General features: G+C 38.7%; 1 protein-coding gene across 6 annotated transcripts in view; it reads right to left on the bottom strand.

Annotated features, from left to right (window-relative positions):
- The window catches only part of CERT1 (ceramide transporter 1), a 122,217-nt gene that overhangs the window by 11,008 nt on the left and 89,735 nt on the right, over positions 1–21,474 (bottom strand). For 4 of the 6 annotated variants that reach the window (XM_070571623.1, XM_070571624.1, XM_070571628.1 and 1 more), the window contains 6 exons: positions 16,226–16,321; positions 13,380–13,512; positions 12,442–12,512; positions 9,530–9,658; positions 8,882–9,011; positions 7,072–7,207 (listed from right to left, as the gene is read on the bottom strand). In XM_070571623.1, coding sequence (XP_070427724.1) covers positions 7,080–7,207; positions 8,882–9,011; positions 9,530–9,658; positions 12,442–12,512; positions 13,380–13,512; positions 16,226–16,321 — 687 coding nt within the window. In that variant the 3' untranslated portion in view covers positions 7,072–7,079. Of the gene's footprint in view, positions 1–856; positions 3,950–7,071; positions 7,208–8,881; positions 9,012–9,529; positions 9,659–12,441; positions 12,513–13,379; positions 13,513–16,225; positions 16,322–21,474 lie in introns of those variants that run through there. The other 2 variants (XM_070571622.1, XM_070571626.1) reach the window with 1 other exon arrangement.

The following is a 21,474-nucleotide window of genomic DNA, read 5'->3' as shown; positions in this document are numbered from 1 at the left end:
GTTCAAACAATGGCCCCCAAATTTGGAAGATACTGTAAAACAACTCAATTTCACCTAGCTAGTTAGAACACCACCTTATTTGCAGGTTATGTTCCAAAGTCAAGCCTAAAAATTGTGTGTAATCAAAATCGCTCTTGAAGAACTCTTTACAAGTGTGCCCTGAGGCCCACACAGTGTCTCTCTGTCAGTAAATGCAACACATTCGCCAGGTTTCCTTTCCAGCAACCCACCGGATTAAGCAGCTGGCATGTGTTCAGAGGGCATTTTGTTTGCTGTGTATCGTTGAACAATAGGAGAGAAAGATGCTCAGTGTCTTTCATATAACCACGGAGGAACTCAATGACACAGGGAAGTGCAAATCCACAATTCCAGTCTCATGGCTGTTCCAGGGCATAAATCCCCGAGTGTAACAAAGGGAGCTGGCCATATTATTTAATAAATGGGAGAGCATTCGTTTATGGCCAAATGCATGTAGTTGAGTTCTAAGTGTGAATGACTGACAGGCACTGTGTTTCCTTTTAGAAATACCCAACTGTATATGGCTTCACTCTCTAGCAATTAAAAAAACCTTTGGACCAGGATCCATAGTAGGAAATTCATTTCAAATTGCAACCCACTACATACACATATGAAGAAAGATTAACAAAATATTTGCTTATTACATGCTATGTATTGGATCTATTCCATTCTATTTTGTTAAAAAAAATTTAGGTTGAAACTCATTAGTTTTCTTGATCCTTAAACTGGGTTCCAACCTACAGTCTGAAGCCCACTGAACTGGAGTACTTCAAGCTCTTAACTACACAGAGAACGATGTAGGGCAACATCTCGGGGTTAAGGAAAACAATCAAGCAAGCACAGTAGTCCATAATATTTTAATACTTTTCCACTTTTAAATACTGGTTTTAATTTTGTGATTGTAACATGGAAGATCCAACTTTATTATTTTTTAAAAACATCATCAGGATCATAAAGCTATTATAGAAGAGTTACACTCTACATATTCCCAGGGTACTTTAAAATGATTATGTTTTGAGTTTGCAGATGAACAATGACAATAATCCAAATACATCGTCTGTACAACTCGGACTAAATACTGGTGAAGTGTTTAACTGGACAAACAACTAATAAGCTTAAGGATAACCAGCACAATTTCACAAGAGAACCAGCTCAGCCCAACTAAAGTTTTCTCAATAGCAATTGACACTGATGTTGTATAGGTGTGCAAATTAGTTGATGAAACTGAACAAATGGGAATCCATTCCTCCTTTCCTTATTCTGTATTCCCACCCCACCCTCCCAGCCACCCGCTCCTTGGTCTGGCTGCCCCTGTGGCGACCCCAAACCAGGAGCTGCCAGGATCACCCTCCACCTCAAGATCAGGAGTCCTGAATTCCAAGCGAAATACTGCGCTCTCTTGAACTGTGCAGCGGGCACTCAGGGCCAACACCCCTCATCACCAATATTCTTCAAGTTTCCATCACAGTACAAAAGAGGAACTGAGGAGAAAAGAAAGTGAAGGGATAACATCTTTTTTTTGCTTGGGAAGAGAAGTAGGAAATAACTGTGTATGAGGAAACCTTGTGTACTTTCATCTGTAGGAATCAGCCATATGGAAATAATTCTAGAGCATCTGGATGTTGTCTAAGGGCTAGTACGTCTCCAAATTCTGACCTCTTTGACACTCTTTTCATATTCCTCAACTCATTTCGAAACCTGGTTGATGGAATTGACTCTAGCGAAGTACCAGTGCCATTATCCAAAGGGAAAATCTATCTTTTTCTTTTCTTCTTTTTTAATACAAATATTTTTAGTGTAATAACTTTATTTACAGAATTGCAAAAGCCTATCATTAACATTTAGTGCAAATGAAACGAATGATAATTAGATTTAGATACTGCTTTGTAAACCTCCCATACCTTTGTAAAATAAAGCTATCCAACTCAGTTATGAAAGAGTTACTTGTCTGTGTTCGTGATAGTTACCAGAAATGGCAAACAGAGAAACAGTTACAGAGGGTACATGGAATTTTTCTGAAGATTCCCCTCAGCAGCTCTGGTGAATAAACCTCCCCTCCCAGCCCTCCCACACTCCACCCCAACCCTGCAGCTGATTGTAAAATAAAATACACATTTGAGGTATAAACTTTTCTTTTTTAAACGTCACAATATAAAATGTTAACTGGTGATGCAGTAAACCGCTATGATAATCTGTCTTGTTTGCCTTACCAGCATTACCACCATAGAGGCACTTCTCCACGGAGTCACATTATGAACAGCATTTTTCTGAAATAAGGCATATTCCATGCACATCATTTAGAGAAAGGTAAATTAAAAAATAGAAAAGATTTATGGAGCATGAAATCTGCGTGCATGTAATGTAAGCGTATGCTTTATATGTATTTTTCTCTCTGTACAGAATAATAAATACCACTCTATCTGATGCAAGTAATTCACTTCCAGGATTGTGCATGTTAAGTGATCAGACTAATCCCATCATTAATTATCACCTTGCATTTATCATTAAGACCCCATTACCATGTATGAAATATATACAGGACATGTTCCATGTGACATGACTTTCTGCTTTACAAAATGCATCTGATTTCTGTGTTTCTACAGAGATGTACAAGTCAGCAAAGTGTCTACAAAATGCCTCTGATTTCTGCAAGCACATTTGCTATAAACACAATGAAGACTTTCAAGTGGGCAGTCACTTCTACTTCCATAAGTACCATTTCTTACTTCCATTCCACGCTTGAGGTTTGTCACAGAGGCCTAAAACTTAAAAAGGTATTTTACATTTAATTTCTTACAGAAACTAAAGAAAGAATTTCAGTTTGAATCACGTGGAATCCTTTACTGTTCTGCTGAAGTTTCTGATCAGGAGGAAACAGGAGCATTGGTCACATTTTCTATGCATATCCTGCAACATATCTTTTAAACTAACCCAAATTAGAAGAACTAACAAACATTCCTGCTACTGGATACTTGAAGTATCAAATCAAATGTCAGACTCGGTCTGACGTGCTTTAACAAGGAATACCGTCTGTCCTCAGAAATTTCAGGAAAACGCAAGCTCATTTTATCCTGACCATTTACCAGAAAGTAGTTTAGACCCACAAGATTTGTACAGATGTTTCTGTTTGGAGGCAGGCAGAACCAATTTAGGAATTACCAAATTGTGTTTGTAACAAACTGAAAAAAATCTGGAGTACACAGTACACAACTAAAAATACAGTAGAAAGATAAAGATATCTGGGGGGAAAAAAAAAGCTTTTCACTCTTTCTCCATCAGAACCAAAGGTTCTTCATGGGAGTAAGAGTATTGAAAAGGCGAGTCACAGGTGATGGCCAGCCCTCAGTTACCGAGACACTTCGCATGACAACGTGGATCAGTACAGAAATCAGCAGCAACGAATTCTATGATTATACAAAACAAAAAGTCAAAAAATTCTGGACACATATTTGACTGCAGGCCTGAAAAAAGAACCCCATCCAGATATTTGGTGCACAGAAAGCACATGCCCCATGTGCGTTCAACTTTTGTGCTTTTCTTTTGTGCACAAAACCTGATACAACTGAGGATCTCAGGCCTGATCACAGGAAATTAAAAATTCTGAAAAAGTTTCCAAAAATTAAAGCATCAATTCCTAGTTGTGATTCAAAGTTGATTTTTTTCTCTTCCAGGAGCAAGCAAATAAAAATATAGCCATATACACGTCATTGTACATGTATTTATAGGTGTACGCTGAGCAAGAGACCTAGCAGGAAACAGCTAGTGTTAGATGTTCGGCTTGGCTCCTGCAGTATTTCCTCCTTTGTGTACACAAGGCCAAGTTGTTGGGCCACAGACAAGGCTATCGATCCTATGTTCCAGCTTAGAGCATTCAATTTTGTTTTCTATTTTTTCCTTCAACATGGAATGTCACACAGCCTTGCTTCAGTCACTGTAGAAAAGAAAATGACAAGTAAAAAACTCAGCAATGTATTATTACTAACAGCTGCAAGACTATTAGAACAGATTCCTCCTGCTCTCTGAATTCATGGAATGCACAGTCTCTATTAAAATTTACAGTTTAAGGATTTTCACCTTTAAGAATGTAAAATTATTAACATTACATATTTGAAACTTATCCCATTGGCAAGGAATAGAAGGGAAAAGGAAACTTTTGAAAGTTAGAAAAAATTAAATAGAGCAATGTGTACAGGTAAGCAAAGAAGGAATCAACTGGAGGCCTGTGGATTTGTACCCCACAAACTGGCATTTCCTTCTTCTTAGTCTTCAATAAAAATTATGCTATACAATACCATTTATTAAGAATTTAAAAAATGTATTTAGGCTATGGAAAAGAAGTCTGCCTTATCTTAAGAAACAAACATGCTCAGATCTTGTCAAAAACTTTAAGAGTTTTGACTAAGAATTCTAAATATCTTTGGACCTCATTAACTCTTTATGGAGTTTCTCTAAAGATGGTACACACTACTGACAGTTACTATTTCTCTATCACCAAAACTGAGAACATCAGCTTTCCTAAGGTGTCAATGCCGGGATCCACTTCATAGACACATCTTCCAAAATTACTATGAAACAAACATCACTTTAGGTAAACAGAGATTTTCACCACCTTAAGTTTTGAACTTGGTCCTTTGCCAGAAGGAAGCTCAACCTTGAGGCTGAGTTGTTTCGGCCAGGGAGTCTTTCCACTACTATCTTTACACACATGCCCACAAACAATGCCAATGCCTTCCCCTGAGATAAATTTTTTCAAAGGATTTCAAGCCCATCTCTCCTAGGTCCACGAAAGAAGGATGTATGCGCTTGCGTGCCCACGTGCAGATAAACACACACACACACACACACACACACACACACACACACAGAGTCAGTCAATAAAATTGTCCCAAACCCAACAGTTTAGAGGCAAATGCTGGTAATATGGTAGCACACGCTTTTCATATGTTTAAGAAAGGTATTTTTCTTCACAAACAGAGAGCATGTTCTACATACAACCGCATTATGATTTCTTTTGCTTAATGCACGGTTACACGTTCTGCCTGCTTAGCAAGGCCGCGGGGAGGGGAAGCAGCTGCGGGCTCCGTCTTAAGGAGAGCAGGCACTGCTCTAGAGGCCTTAAGGCCGTGGGGAGAGGCACAAAGCTTGGAAAGGCCATGCTGTGGCCTCAGGCTTCTGGCTAATTTGATAAATACAGTGCAGAGACGGAATCACTAAGAAAGTCTGTGTTCACATCCAGCCAAAGCAGCTCCACAGTACAGGATATTCTAAGAACAGTCAGCGCATTTCTGTGGTGCGCTTACGTGTGGAGAGAGAATCCCTCCCAGGTCAGGCTGTGTCCCCACCACCCCATCCCGACACTAATGATTCGGAGAAGTAAGACCAGAGCCATTTCCAGGTGAGCTTTGCCTGGGAAAAGCTAAATATCTGGGCTATCAATGCAATAACTCTTGTGTTAGTATCTGACAATAAATTTAGCCTTTGGGTTTTTTTTTTATTTTTTAAAAGAAAGACATACTATAAACAGCATCAGAAATCAGGCTTAATTAAGAAAGTCAGTCATTATATGGTTATTGACTATATTATTTTTACCTAAAGGAACTGACTCAAGAATATAAATTTCTCAGCCAAAGACTTAACGTTCAATGCAGGTGAGAATGAGAGGATGTTCATATATACTTCCAGTTTGTCAATTATACTTTGGCAATATCTATTAAAAATTTCAGTGTTAACACACTGAGGGGTCTCAAATGGACCAAAAGATGCTCAAACTCATTCATAATAAGAGAAATACAACTAAAACTACACTGGGAGAGTATTTTTCATCTATCAAGTTGGAAAAAATCAGAAAGTTTTATTTCCCACATTGCATGAGAGGGTACAGGGTAACAGGCATTCCAACACATTATTGCTGGTGAGATGGTAGATTCATACAACCTCTATGGAGGGCAATATCTAAATTATAAATGCACAACCCCCCAGAAGTGCCAGCAGTGTCACATCTAGTAATTTATCCCACATATAAACCTGCAAGGGCAAAACGACATATGGATATAATTGTAATACTGTTCGTTCTAGCAAAAACTGGAAACTCTACTGTCTACAAATGGAGGACTGGTTAGATAAATGACGTACCTCCATCGGGTAGGATGCTACACAGCTGCAAAAAAAGAATGAAGCAGCTCTGCATGGGTATGGAAGGACCGTCAGGAGAAAGCGCACTGAAAGGGTCAGGATCAGTGTGCGCAGCGTGCTACCTTCTCTTCAACAACAGAAACTCTCTGTGTGGGAGCAATATACTTGCATTTATGTATTCAGGCTTAAAAAATACATCTCTGGAAGGATACGTCGGAAACTAGTATCAGCAGTTATACACTTGGGTGTGGCGGCAAAACTGGGTGCCTAGGGGGCACGGGGTAAATTTCACTGTTTATCTTGTCGTACTGTTGACTTCCGAGCCATGTTAAGATATATTTATTTAAAAAAATGAGAGATTCCAGCTCTCTGTGCAAAGATGTTCAGTGTGGCATTATGTGACGGTAAAAACATGGAACCAACCCAGACATTAACACGAGAGTGGTTACTGAATTCTGCAACACTTACGTAACAGAAGTTAAAAGAAGGAGATGGCGTCATATGTCTCATACCTTTATATGCAATAATGGTGCAGATATGAGTATAAAAAGCAAGCTGCAAAACCATAAATATGGGATAAACATGTTTTAAAACAATCAAGAACATCTGTCTGTACATACACATAAAAGTCTGGAAGAATATACAACAAATCCAACAGTAGTCTCTGGGAAGGGAAAAATATAGAGAATTTGTACTTCTGAAATTCTATAGTTCTATAATGCTAACATTTCTTTAAATAAGCAGGTATTATCTAGCATAAGCAGAAAAAAATGAAAAAATTTAAAGGCTATAAAAATGACAACTCTATCTGGAACATCAAAAAACACAGAAGCCACTTTCAACAACTAACTAAATCTCGGTATGTGCAGAGTCACATCGGTCAAACGTTAACAGAGAGGGGCAGCATCTGCTCTCCAGTACCTGCAATACTAGAAGAGAATTGGCTTTCCTGCGGTTTTCTCTTGGACGTAGGAAGTGAAGCGTTTCAGGAACTTTGGATACTCTCGCTTCGCCACCGCCCTTAACACCGAGGCTGGTGCCCATCCTCCAGGATTCACTGCGAGACAATGGGAAATTAAAGCCTGTTAAGATAGAATTCTCCAAATGCATATGAGGCCCTCATTTTGTTTCTTGGCTTTTAAAAAATTCCTCACGTTGGAACAGTTAGCATCTCAAAGTCTTGACTGTTAATTCCTCAGTATTAACCAGCACAAGAGAACAGATGCAAATAAGGACGCACCTATTACCTTTCTAAAATGTTCTTGGTTCCCTGCATTATAGGCAACAATTAGTCTAGCAATACTTTAGGGTGCTTAAGGCAGATTTATTCATCAAACTCCACCACAACCAGAGAGTAACCTACTCAGCACAACCGTCTCTTCCAGCATCCTGGCAGTTATGGCCCTGTATAAAGAAGAGGTTTGAGCATTTGGTTAGAGGGACTCCTGAACTACCAACAGGAGGAGATGGGTGTAGCGAGGAACCCAAGTGAGTGACGAACAGGGCTGTCTAGCAGCAGGCCAATGTGAAATAAATAATGTAACCAGCAACTCATAAGGATTAGGGAGCAACGATAGGGAAAACTAAAAAGCATCACAATAAGAAAAAGAACTGTTGGGCCAGCCTGGTGGCATAATGGTTTAGTTCGTGTGCTCTGTTTCGGCAGCCCAGGGCTTGCCAGTTGGGATCCTGGGCATGGACCTAGCATTGCTCATCAAGCCATGCTGAGGTGGTGTCCCACATAGAAGAACTAGAAGGACATACAGCTAGGATATACAACTATGTACTAAGGGGCTTTGGGGAGAGAAAAAAAGAGGAAGATTGGAAACAGATGTTAGCTCAGGGCCATTCTTCCTCACCAAAAAAAGAAAGAAAGAAAGAATAAAAAAAGAAAAAGAAAAAGAACTGTTAATTTCCTTTTCCACTGTTGCTTCTATTCCTGATTATACATATACACTATTAGGTAAATATCTAATAAAATGATTCCTAAAACCAAGGATACATGATAGTGATCTAGAGATGAAGTTTTAAAATTTACCTATCCAGCCCCAGCTTCAGAAATTCTGATATAGTAGTGTCAGTGTCGCAATCCAATGTACACATCAGGATAGATGCAGAGAGGGCTGACGGCCACTCTGAATTTACTATAACCAGCGTTTCAATAGATACATAGCTTACATCTGTTAAACATACACAGGTGTTCTGGATGAAGTAATTAGCGAATGCCAAGAATTCTTAGTGATTTCTCAAGGAGCCCTCCCTTGGTCTCTGTTTTGATATTATCATGTTATTGCTGTGCTCGTGTATTTTATCTCGGAGCATGCAAGGCCGCCTAGGTAACGGCCCCTCCTGCTCCCGATATCGTGTCTCCATCTGTGCCCCCGGGTGACCAATGCCTGTCTTAGGTTGCCTCCCCTTGGAGGTCTTACCCGTCATTGGCTAACCGGCCTTCTCACCTCCGGGTCACAGTTTGTTGGCAAGCTTTTTCCAGTGATTATTAACCCTTCCTGCATCAGGGGCAGCTACAAGTAGTTCTGGGTGAAATTCAGGCATAAGCATTTTGAAAGTTTCCTGATAATTTTGATATACAACTCTCCAAATTAAAAATTACTAATCTAAAGGATAAAAACTAAATAGGCATTTGTAAATGGCATTTGTCCAAACCGTCAGCTATCATGTAGATCATGATAAGAACATCCACACTGCCAAGCAGCAAAAACAAAGTACATACCGTTGGCTACATACGTAATCTTGCACAGAATGTTGTCCCTGCTAATCTCCTGGTCTCCCTCTGGTGGGCTTACCAAGGTTTGACAAATCATAGCAACATTTATTTTGGCACGGACACATCGATTGTTTAGCTGTCAAAACAAAAAATCAAACAAAACACCAATACAGGAGATACGCAGTATTCTGTGATTTCTTCCAGTCTAATATGACATTATGTGACCTATAACCACAACTCATCAAAATTTCCAACACAGTCTTATAAGCACCAATAAATAACCCATGCCGAGCTGATCTGACCCCGGGAAGCATCTCTCCTCCTCTCCAGCGGAAATGGAGCTACATCGTGGTGGGAACCACGGACTGATCACGGCTTGAGGGCAACCATGAGAAGCAGCCCACGTCTTGGGCCACTCGGCTCCATCACCGGAGGTCAGGAGGAAAGGCCAGCAGCCCTGCGGGGTGCCCACAGCTGCGCCTGAGCCCCAGAGAGCAGACGGCCGTCCTGCTCCGAGGGGCCAACCAGCTCGAAGCAGGGCCGGAGAAGCATTATTAAGTCAGATGTGTGTGTGGGGTGTGTTACCACTTCCGCCCGGCTCTGTACACTGAGCTGCATGTTGTGGAACCAGACGCATTTACACAGCGTACTTACAGGAGCACTGTCGTGATCCACAGAAAAATTACAAACTATCCAAGTCTCAGGATCATTTTCAGTCAAGGCTGGTATCTTTCGAATGGCAGAAAGATACAATACATCTCGCTGAGAAGCAGGCCACACTCTCTGTGGAAGAAGCGAAAATCTTTTGAAACCTTGAACAGCTTTTTGTTCAATAACATGTAATATGGAACTAACAGAGAAACAAATGTAAAACCAATAAATGCCTCAGTTAAAGGTAAATCCGTCAAATTTTAAATGGAAAGCATCTGAGAATACCCACCAAAGGATTAATTATGAACACCAGCTAATGGCTTTCCAGAACAATACCAAAGGAATAATGTTTCCTTATTAAAAAAAATAATGCTATTTTTTTCTTTAAATTGTGGGGTCAGCCCTGGTGGCCTAATGGTTAAGTTTGGTGTGCTCTGCTTCAGTGGCCCAGGTTTGGTTCCCTGGTGTGGGACCTACACCACTCTGTTAGCAGCCATGCTGTGCTGGTGGCCCACATACTAAAAAATAGAGGAAGATTGGCAGAGATATTAGTTCAGGGCGAATATTCCTTGGGGAAAAAAAAAATGTGGTAATACATATGTCACATAAAATCCACCATTTAAACCATTTTTTAAGGGTATAATTCAGTGGCATTAGTTACATTCACAATGTTATGTAAACATCATCATTATCTATTTCCAAAATTTTTTATCACACTAAACAAAAACTCTGTGCCCATTATGCAAACAAAGCTCCCCATTATCCCTCCTCCGACAACCCTTGGTAAGTACAGTATCTGCTTTTAGGTTTAGTATTAAACCTCTGTTTAAATTGTCCAGAGACTTAAAAGCAAAGATTTTAGGGAAAGAAGACTGCTCCTCTGACACCCTAATCATGTTGGAAGAATTCCAGATGAGTTAGATCAGGCAAGGAATAGCATACGTGGCTGGGATGGCACGGAACCTAGGTCTCTAAAGCTGGGCCACGTGCCTTCAAACGAAAGAAAATATGCACGGCGTCCTTCTTGATCACAGAATATAAGAAACAGCCAACAACTCAGTGCTGATACAACACAAATCACTGGCAAAGTGAAATGGCTCATCTTTTAAAGATGCAAAATTTCATGAAGCTGATGAAAGTAGTGTTGGGCAAATGTACGTGAAGCCAAAAATAAACGAAAATTTGGTCATATTAGAATAAATGCAAATCCACAAGGATGATAAGACAGAAATTTAGAGTGAGACTAACTTAAACCTCAGGAGATGAGCAGCCCTCTTTAAGATCCTATTTAAAGAAGCCAAATTTAAAGAAAAAGATGTATGGCATTATTGGATTTTGTTGAAAAAACTATGCCAGGACAATCTGTTTATTCAAATAATTATAACTGCAACAAATTTTGTTACATATAAGATACACTATTTTAACAATTTTTGGTTTTACTTTTAAGAAGTAATTCTAGCTCAGCCTACATAACCTTCCCCTCCATCCACTATTTACAGGTAAGACACTTTCAGCAGGTTGTTTTCCAGGATCAACTATCTTCAGACAATGAGACTCTTCTGATTCTAAACTACTGGTCATTTGTGTCAATTCTAAATTACAGGGCGAGCAATCGATATTTTAACATCCACTAAATTTTACACTTCACTTAGAGCCCCTCTAAGTCTGTATGCTGAAACAGAATCTTCGTTGTTACACATTTCTTGAGCAGCTCCCATGTAAAATAAAGCCCAGTCATAGTCATGTAAGATAAGATACCTCAGATGACAAGACTGAGCTCAAGAAATATATAGCAAAGCTCAATCATTTTCATATATTCAGTTCAATTAAAAAAACCATTTAAAAAAGACAAAAATGAAGTACTTTTTGAATCACATATATTTTTTTTATTTTTGGTGAGGAGGATTGGCCCTGAACCAGCATCTCTGCCAATCTTCCTCTATTTTGCATGTGGGATGCCACCATAGCATGGCTTGATGAGCAGTGCTAGGTCTATGCCTGGGATCTGAACCTGTGAATCCCAGGCTGCCGAAGTGGAGCACGTGAACTAAACCACTACACCACCACGCCAGCTCCTATATTCTTATGTAACATATAATATTTCTTTTGGTGGATCTCTCCAAAATTTTAATTCATTTTATACTACTCTTTATTCACTATATCATTTGGCAATATTCAGAAAGGGAACAGAGCAGAACAAGGTAAGAGAAATATTACTTTTATAATCGATTTATTTTCCTAGTTGTAGGTCCTTCCAGTTCTTCCACGTGGCATGTGGCCTCAGCGTGGCTTGAGGAGCAGTGCTAGGTCTACGCCCAGGATCTGAACCTGCGAGCCCTGGGCCACCGAAGCAGAGCACGTGAACCCAGTTGCTATGCCACTGGGCCGGCCTCAGGAATCAATTTAAATGACAATGTTTCTGTGTGCTTTGGTGTATGACGGATCTCCCAACAGTCATGCTCAGCAATTTTCCCTTGCCTTCAGATAATCCACTCAGATCACTTTCATATCTACTAGTCTAATAACATACTGTTCATTCCCCTCATTACTGCTGTCACAGGAACTTTCACATGTGGTATGATTCACTTTCATATTTGATAACTATCATTTATCTCCTATAGAAACTAGATGCTAGTTAAACGGATTTCAATATTTTCTCTTCTAGACTTAAGTCTGCATAACTAACTGTAGATCTTTATCAGACACTGTTTCTGGATATTTCTCAGGTTTCTGCCTGCACCCATTTCTGCTTTAAATGAGCTGATATACCTTTCACATACATGATATTCAGGAACTATTAATAAAGTCTTTGGATCTTCTGTGGCATTTAAATTCCTGCCAAATTTTATTTTAGAGAATTTACATGTCTCAGTTTGAACTACACTGGAATCCTTTTGGGATGTAGATATACTTACCTTGTGTGTTTGATAAATGATGATTGCATTATCAGCTAATGTTTCCACCACATGAAAGTTTTCTATGGTTGCTGAAATGAAGAGAAAATATTAGTAGCCAAAAAGGATGTATTACTTTTTCCTAGAATGTAATTAATTCACTTATAATGAAAATCAATTACAAGTGGAGACTAGGATAAAATGAATAGGATTCTGCACTCCCTAGGTGAAGACCCAATGGGAGGTAGTCCACACTGAGAAGTGGGGCCATAGCTGGGGGCTGCGAGGCCTGATCACCAGGAAGTCTCATTTTCTTTGGCGCGGTATCTAGCTTCCACAGCAAGAAGGCAATTCTGCTGACTACTGCAGTACTCAGGCACAAGTTATTCCCCAACACCACAGCCTCCCCTAGAACCCCTAATTTACTGGGGTGAATAAACTGTATCTGGATATTCATGAAACAAGAACATCAAACTGCCACTGGTAAACATCTTGTGATGTTCAGAAGTATCTGCATTCATGAAATTTGGTGCCTAAGGCGAATATACATACACCAAGAATAACTCTATACAAACTACAGCAGGATTCATCTAGGATTTACCATGGAAACAAAACAGTCTAGGAAAAACGAAGCTGATAAAATAGAAACTTTTAATTTTAGTCCCGGCTTTTCCACTAACCAGTTCTGTGGCCTTTGATAAGTCACCTGACCTATGTGAATTCTACTTTATTACCTAGCTGTCATGCAGGATTACTGAGGTTGGGGATCAAATGCTATATATACTGAGAAGCACTGTGTTCAGTGGAAAGCTCCATTGAAATGTAAGTCTTCTAGGCTCCTCCAGATATTTTCTACAGTGACCCCGTAAACTACAGATGAGATGCAGAAAACCGAGTTGGATTTCATATTAAATTCAAAATAATAATTATATTAAAATATGTTAATAATGGCAGCTTACTTTCCCAATCATTGCGAACGTCAACATTCCAGAAGTAATTGCAGACCTCGTGTCCTGTAACACCTTTAACTGCATGAGTAGCTTTCAAAGGATCCAGAACAATCCCATTTTCTTCTACTTCTCTTCTATATACCTGAGGAGGATATATTTAAAAACCTGTTTAAAAAATGAAAATCAAACCCCTAAAGTACAAGCTTGAACGTATCTTTTTAAATTTAGCTGCTTTTTAGAATTTTATTTATGAAAATCTACTTATGGAACATAAATATTCTGCTGAAATAAAGTTAAAATTTCAAATTATTGACACAGACAACACATAAAAAATATTTAAAACTATAAATCCAGGGTAAATGTCAACTATGAAAAATAGGCATATATAATAAGTGACTAATTACTGTGAGTTGTTAAAAAAATAAATCTACCCACTTAATTTAGGCACTATTTACTGAACATTCTCAAAGACCGTTCAGCACGGCCAGGAAGGCCAGTGAGGTGCTGGAACCCATCCCCTTAAGGGCCTGACACAAGGCAGCTCTGCTCAGTGCCGTGTCCTTGGCATCTGGAACAGGACCTCACGCACAGCGGGCGCTCAGTTATTGCTGAACCAATGACAGAAAGCTAAAATGGCATACAGAGCTATGCTATCTCGCTTTAAATACTGAGGCTGTGTACCTAAAGTGCTGAGTAAAATTAAGTATTTCAAAATTACAAAGGGTTAGCTACTCTAGAGAGCACTGTTAGCAAGTTCTTTGGAGAAATGAAAACACATGCTCCCACAAGGAGAAGGAGCTCCCCACAGCCCCTGGGAGGCAGTTCATATGGAGGTTCTCTTACAGTCTCTCACCAAACGACCTTTCCCTACACGCTTCTTTATTTATCCCATTGGGACTGCTGCCTTCCCGGTCACTCAAACTGCAAACCCTAGACCTCTGCTTCCTCCCTCACACTTCACGTAGCCGTTAAGCTTCTTACTCATCTTCTATCTGACATCCAACACCTTGACTTCTCTACCATTGGTGACCTCTTGTAGGGCGGCTTTCATCACCTTGTACCTGACTCTCTCAAGTGGTTTTCTTGGTTTCTAGTTTCTTCCCTTATCAGGTTATCTTTCTAAAATGGTACTTTACATACAGTGGCTAACCAACTGTGACAGACAACAGACTATTCTCTTTAGGAGGTTATTCTATGCTCTCCATAACCAAGCTCCAATGTTTCTCTCTCTGAAGTTGGTCTGTAGGAGCACTTACTCTCCGTTCCTCACCCCACATGGAGGGACTTCCTCGAAGTTCTCACTCTGCTTTCTCCTCAGCCCTTCACTGCCTCCCTGGGGGGAGAAAGTGACTCCTCTGAAGGGTGAGTAGAGAAGGAGGACCAGGCAGGCTGGGCTCAACTGCTTCTTCTGCAGGGAGCACGCCTCCTGGTCTGCCTTTGGGGCTTGCTCTTGTAGGGAAGGCCTGTGAAGCGCCAGCTATGTCAGAAACATTCTATTTAATTCTGGGTTAACATATCAGCAAGACCTTGTGGCAGCCGCCCTCCATGCTCTCCAAGCAGCTTATCAGAATTATAACTAACATTCTGATATCCCTTTTACTTGTCTCCTCTATCTTATTTCTTAATTTGTTCCCTATTCAGGAGGAGCAGAAATTCTAGCAACTAGTAGTATATCTCATTTGCTACAATAATTCCGGTCAGCACAGTCTGTACAAAACTACTGCCTATGAAATTGCTTTCAAATTTTTGCTCAGGTTATATTTCCTGTCTAAAACAGCCTCGCCTCACCTTTGTCTCAACCTTGTTTCCATTTGCAGACACAGTTCAAAAGTTTCTCCTTGGTGTAAAACAAGCTAATTGTTTCAAATCAGAGATCTTTCTTTTCCATTTTTTCTTCACTACTCATCTGTACTCTTCATTCAATACATTATTGAATGGAGTCAAGGAATGGCATCTTTTAAATATCAAAATCGTCTTTCCCCAACTAAAGTTTCAGCTTGGAGGGAGTCTTATTAATCATCTCTTTATCTTTAGCATAGTGCCCTAGACATGAGGCAACACAAGATTCAACGCTGCTGCTGCTGCCTTTCTGTTCACCTCAGAACCTCTTATTCCTTCCTCTTAGTCTCTGGCTCTTGTGTTTAGGCATGTGAGAAAGATTACTTGACCAATGTTCAAATATCCAAGATGCAGTGAGAGAAAGGACAAAACGTGAGGTATAGACCAAAGAGGGGAACAAGTGACATCTGGGAACAATATTTAGTATACTAAAAATAACTAAATAATGAGAAATATCCAAATAGAGAGCCATCAGCTAACTGTGACTTGTTCATATCCAAACCTCCAAATTTTACTTTCTCCATAGCCTAGGGAAAACAGAATGGTTTGTGCAAAGATTTATAATATGATCATAAAGAAATTATGTAAAAGCTAAACCAATGAAGCAAAAGGATATTTTATTTCTCAATATCTGGTGCTTCTTTGATCATACGTAATAATTGTTTAAAAGTAATTTTAAAATGCTATCCTGGGGCCAGCCCGGTGGTGCAGCGGTTAAGTGTGCATGTACCACTTTGGTGGCCCGGGGTTCGCTAGTTCAGATCCCGGGTGCGGACACTGCACCTCTTGGCACGCCATGCTGTGGTAGGCGTCCCACATATAAAGTAGAGGAAGATGGGCATGGATGTTAGCTCAGGGCCAGTCTTCCTCAGAAAAAACAGGAAGATTGGCAGCAGTTAGCTCAGGGCTAATCTTCCTCAGGGGAAAAAAAAAAAGTTAGCCTTATTCTTATCAATAGTAATGATAATGACTGCACAAGAGCAATTAGCAAGCTATAACCTTTCATTGGGAATTACCTTCATTTCTCCTTCTTCTACAACCAACTGCCAATTGGCATCTCCGCCTACATCCTGTAATGAATAGGTCATGTGGTTCTGCACCATCTCTTCAACCTTGAAAAGAAAAATAAAGCCATAAGAATCTACATTCAATTAATAGCTTTGTCAAAATCTCTAAAACAGAATGGTATTCAGTTTACATCAGTTCAGAAATGATGTTCTTAGAAACTGAGCAACGAAAAGGCACGAAGGTTAGTAGATTTTCTATAGTATTGAAAAGTTTAGTCCATATTCCAGATATCATATCCAGGTTGCAAGAGGGAGAAATGTGGCGAAGGAAAATGCTTCACTCAAATAACATAGACTGCCCTAATGTTCATCAAGTGACCAAAATAAGTACTTTCTGGAAAAAAACAAATATTCTTTAACCATAAAATGCTTCCTTACAGAGATGATATCTCAAAGTATAATATCATGGAATCCTAAGGGCACGAAGAGACTACCTAGTTCAATGTTCCCATATGTAAGACTATATAGAGGAGATATTAGAAAGTTTGCTACATGTCAAGATTTCCCTGCAAAAGGTAACAAAATTTTCACTATTTCACTGATAACTCTTATCATGAACATAAGCCAAGTCAAAAAATAACCAACTCCCCACCTATTTGATTCCAATTTCACTGTTTTAAGTTCTTTTAGAAACAATGCTAATACTCATATATGAAAACGTTTACAAATACTCACTTCTAAGTTCATTCTTTCTAAATTTTGAACTAAATTTCTTTCAATGAAATTTAAATGCAACGTCTACTGTTAACTATCCAATTAGTCTACACGTCTGACATAAGCAGGTCAAGTTGACTGCTTCATACTCTCAGAATCCCCCATCAGACTTATTGGTAAGATTTCACTTGAGTATTCTTTGCAGTCTCCAGTCTGAAATGTGTTTTAAATAGAACTGAAGTGATCAAACAATTGTCTCCGAAGGAATTGGCTCCTTTACCGTCTACACATGAACACCTTTCCTAAGCTCTATTTTCTAACCTTTTACTCATAATTTTGTTTTATGTAATAAATACATTAGAGAAGGAGTGAGAGTTGGAAAATACATATTTATTTCAATTTAAAAATTTATTCCTAAGTTTAACTACTTATTTTACATAAAGTCTATCAGTTCATTAGGGATACAGAGTAAGAATCAAGTTTACACATATTCTGAAATAAATACATTAATGGTTTGCGGTCAGAAATTCTTAAAATTATTCACCCTGTGGATATAATCTTTCTGCTCAAAAGCATGTTAGCAACATGTTGCTGTGGCACGTACTTCTGCTACTTCAAGTTCTCTGGATCTCAGAATGCATTTTTGTTACTGAAAGTAGGCATGGCTTTAAGTGTCTCTCTAATTGGCAAGTATTAGAAAAAAACTTTTTGGTAAAAATGTTTACGCTGAGATTCTACGATCTATTTTTATACTAAATAAACACTAACATAATATTTTCTTGTTTTATTCATAATCCTCAAAACAATGTGAATGGTGTTGGGTTACAGACTTGAGACAAGTTTTAAAATGTGACTAACAATACATTCTATAATTTTATAAAGCCTTAATTGGAAAACGTAATTTCAGAGGCTGCCTGGAAAAACCTGTCTGTCTATAATTTTTAAATCCGCTTTCAGAAGGTAAGGATGACTAATGCAGGAGTCCAAGTTACAAATACATAAAAAATGTATCTGATTGCCAAAAGAGGAAGAACAAAGAAAGGTCCGGTCAGTACGCATAAATAAACCACAGTAGTACTGGCTTGATTCATTTGTGTCACATTGGGAGAAACTTTTACCCTTTTCAGATTCCAAGATCTTACAAATCTTTAGATTTGAATATGTATTTCCTAGGTGGGACACTGAGAGTTAAGAACACCTATAGTTATTATGCTTCCCCCAAACAAGCCCTACTTTAGACAGATTGCTTGTGAAAGAAGAATGTGAAGGATTTCTTTCTGTTAAAAAACAAAGACAGTTCTGTTAAAAAAAATTTTAGGGCCACTTAGTTCTTTTGTTGGAAAGTATGAGGTAATTGCGTTTTTGTTTGGGAGATTATTTCTGAATAAGTTATTTCAAATGCTTGAAAAATGAGGTGTTTTGGTACAAAAGAATCTGGATTCCACAAATATATATTGATAGGAGGTAACCTAAGTTAAAACACTGTCTTTCTATACAGATGGAAAAATGGCATTCCCATCATAGTCACCATTGCATCTATGGACAAGTTTTCAGTCTTTTGTTCTTAAACTTCCTTGACCTAAGAAGGCTTGAAAAAGTCCAAGAAAGAAACAAACAAGATGTATTCAGTGCTGTGCTTCTAGGAAATTAAAGAAACTAATGAAATACTCAGTAAAATTATTGTAGCAACCATCCCTGCAAAGCCTTCCTCGTGAAATCTTTATCCATTATGGCATCTTCCTCGAGGTAATAACATTAAGGTTAAGAAGAGACGTAACACAGGTAAACTCTGTGTAATGAGTTTTATGTTCACTGCAATAACATAAGGAAGTAGTCGGTGTCACCCAGGGGCAGTGGCTTGGGCATTCGTGACCACACTGACACTTCAGACCTAACCTAACGATCTGCTCTGTTTACTATTTTCAGTTATGATTGTGTGTATCAAAAATAAGTGGGAAACAAGACCATTAACTTGGCTGACAAGAATAAATATAAGCCAAATTTACCATTTTATTAGGCTTAAAGTTTGATATACTAGGAAATAACGTTACTAGAAACACCTGCTATCATGTAAAAAAAAAAACCAAAACACTGGGTCACAATCATTGAAGCAGGTTGCACCTGCTTTAACAGTGGTTGCAAGATTTTTTTTTTTTTTTTAAAGCTGTAACACACCCTTGTGGGTTCTTTTTTTAAAGATTTTATTTTTTTCCTTTTTCTCCCCAAAGCCCCCACGTACATAGTTGTATATTCTTCATTGTGGGTCCTTCTAGTTGTGGCATGTGGGATGCTGCCTCAGCGTGGTTTGATGAGCGGTGCCATGTCCGCGCCCAGGATTCGAACCAATGAAACACTGGGCCGCCTGTAGCAGAGCGCGTGAACTTAACCACTCAGCCACGGGGCCAGCCCCCTAGTGTTTGCAAGTTTTAATTAGACTAAGCATAATTTAAGGAATCATGCCCTTGTATTTTTTTTGCACCTAGAGTTGAAAATGATGTGCTGACACACACAGCAGTTTCATATCAAAGGAACTATTGAAAAAAGCGAGATAAATTTGAAACAAGAGGTGATGGCACTCCAATTCTAACCTTTTCTTCCACCTCACATTTGAATCATTCAGTATGCCATTTTAGGAGGTTATCTAATTGTATATTTCTAACATTATTAATACAGAAATTTTAAAAGAAAATTGCTCTTTGATGGTACAACAAAATTCTAACGAACAAAAGTCCTAGAAGGGTTCAAACGCAGCTCAGATTTCTTTCTCCTACCCATGTGAAAGCAACACAACTATGCCTACTGTTACACGTGGAGTCAGAGGCACAGAGGGATTTGTTGGATAGAACATCTGTTAATAACAAATTAACAGTGTACTGCTAACCCAAAAGAAAAATGGCCAAGGACATCATTAGTTAATTCACAGAAGAAATGCAAACAGCTAAGAAGCAAAAATAACACTTTTCGTCTATCAGAACGACAAAAATTACCTGAATTACAATATTCAGTGTCATTACAGCAAAAGAAAACTGACCTGGGAGTGTAGTTGGTTCAACTTTTCTAATGAACAGTTAGGGAATAAGAATAAAAAAAACTTAGAAGTGTGCACGCCCTTTGTCCTAACAATTCTGCTTCTAGGAATATATTCTAAGAAAATAACTGGATAAGTGTACAAAGATGTATACACAAGGATGCCCATGTAGCACCCTGTATAATAGAGACAAACTGAAAATAAACTAAATGCTCAATATTAGGTTGAATAGGTAAAGCCAGTACACGTAGCCATGTAATAGACAAGGAGATGTAGACCTATATTCACTGATAGGAAGATGGGCCTAATTATATGTCAAAAAAAGGAAAAAAGGTGGTTCCAAAATAGTAGATACAGAATTATCTACTTTGGTAAAAAAAGACAATTATTAACGTGGGTGTATTTATCAATATGTGCCTGATTTTTTAAAAATATATATATATGGAAAAGAATACGTATGAGAATATTAACAGTGATTTAGTATTTTAATTTACTTTCCATCTCTGCTACAATTAGCATTATTACTTACACAGTAAAAAGGGAGGGGTGAAATACATAATAACCACAACAACGTGTTACCATGGACATACAGTGGGAAAAAGCTTTACACAGAAGTGATTTGCACTGAAGCTCACCATAGATTAACCTGCAGAGCACTGCTCATCCTTTGATTTTTCTTTTTTTTCCAACAGAGGATGATTTTTTTTGCCATTTGATTTTTGATGGTAACTGTGTTACGCAAATAAATGTGACTGTGTTATGCAAAGAAATGTGACCAGAAAGATTTGTTTATGAGTCAAGTCCTGTCTACTTTGTGTGCACTTTGATTTAGAGCTACTTCACTCCCAGGATACACCCATCAGACAGATTCATGTGTCACTACTAATTTCCTAGTAATTCCTAATTTCCTTAATTTGAAATTATTTTCAGTGCCTGTCTCAGTTCTACGCTTAATTATCCTACCCTATTAGGACTATGAACATCATTTCAACAAGAACAAGGCAGTCATAAACCAAGACACGTATGTAGATGGCAAAGCAAAATTAAGCAACAGTTAATTACCAGAGCCAAGGTCTGCTAATGATAATAAATACTTTAGCAAGGACAATACTTGAAGACCTGGATGTTATTTTTCTTTATTTTTGTCTCTTTTGGCATACAAAACGGTACAATAATCAAAAGCTAAAAACAGAATCTGACCAACCTTGAGTATCACAGATTAGAAAAAAATCCACTAGAAAGATTTTTCTCAACTTATATTCAAGAGTTACACAAAAAATTAGGTAAAGAAGTAAGCTACGATTTGGCAAAGTCTTGTACAGATCCAGGCACCTGCTTCTCAGCGACGTGGTCATCTGTGCTTGAAGGCTATCAGCTGCTCTAGAGCTCCACGGTTGGGGTCAGAAGCCCTCATTCTTAGGCACCCATCAGGAGCTTACATTCTTTTCTCGCTCTCATTACATTTCCTTTCATTTATAACCTGTGTATTCTTATATTTTAAAGGAACATGGTGACC

This window comes from Equus przewalskii, chromosome 13, assembly GCF_037783145.1.
Source record: "Equus przewalskii isolate Varuska chromosome 13, EquPr2, whole genome shotgun sequence".
NCBI lineage: Eukaryota > Metazoa > Chordata > Mammalia > Perissodactyla > Equidae > Equus > Equus przewalskii.
The sequence above is the reverse complement of the archived record's forward strand: the minus strand, read 5'-3'. Positions and strand labels throughout refer to the sequence as shown.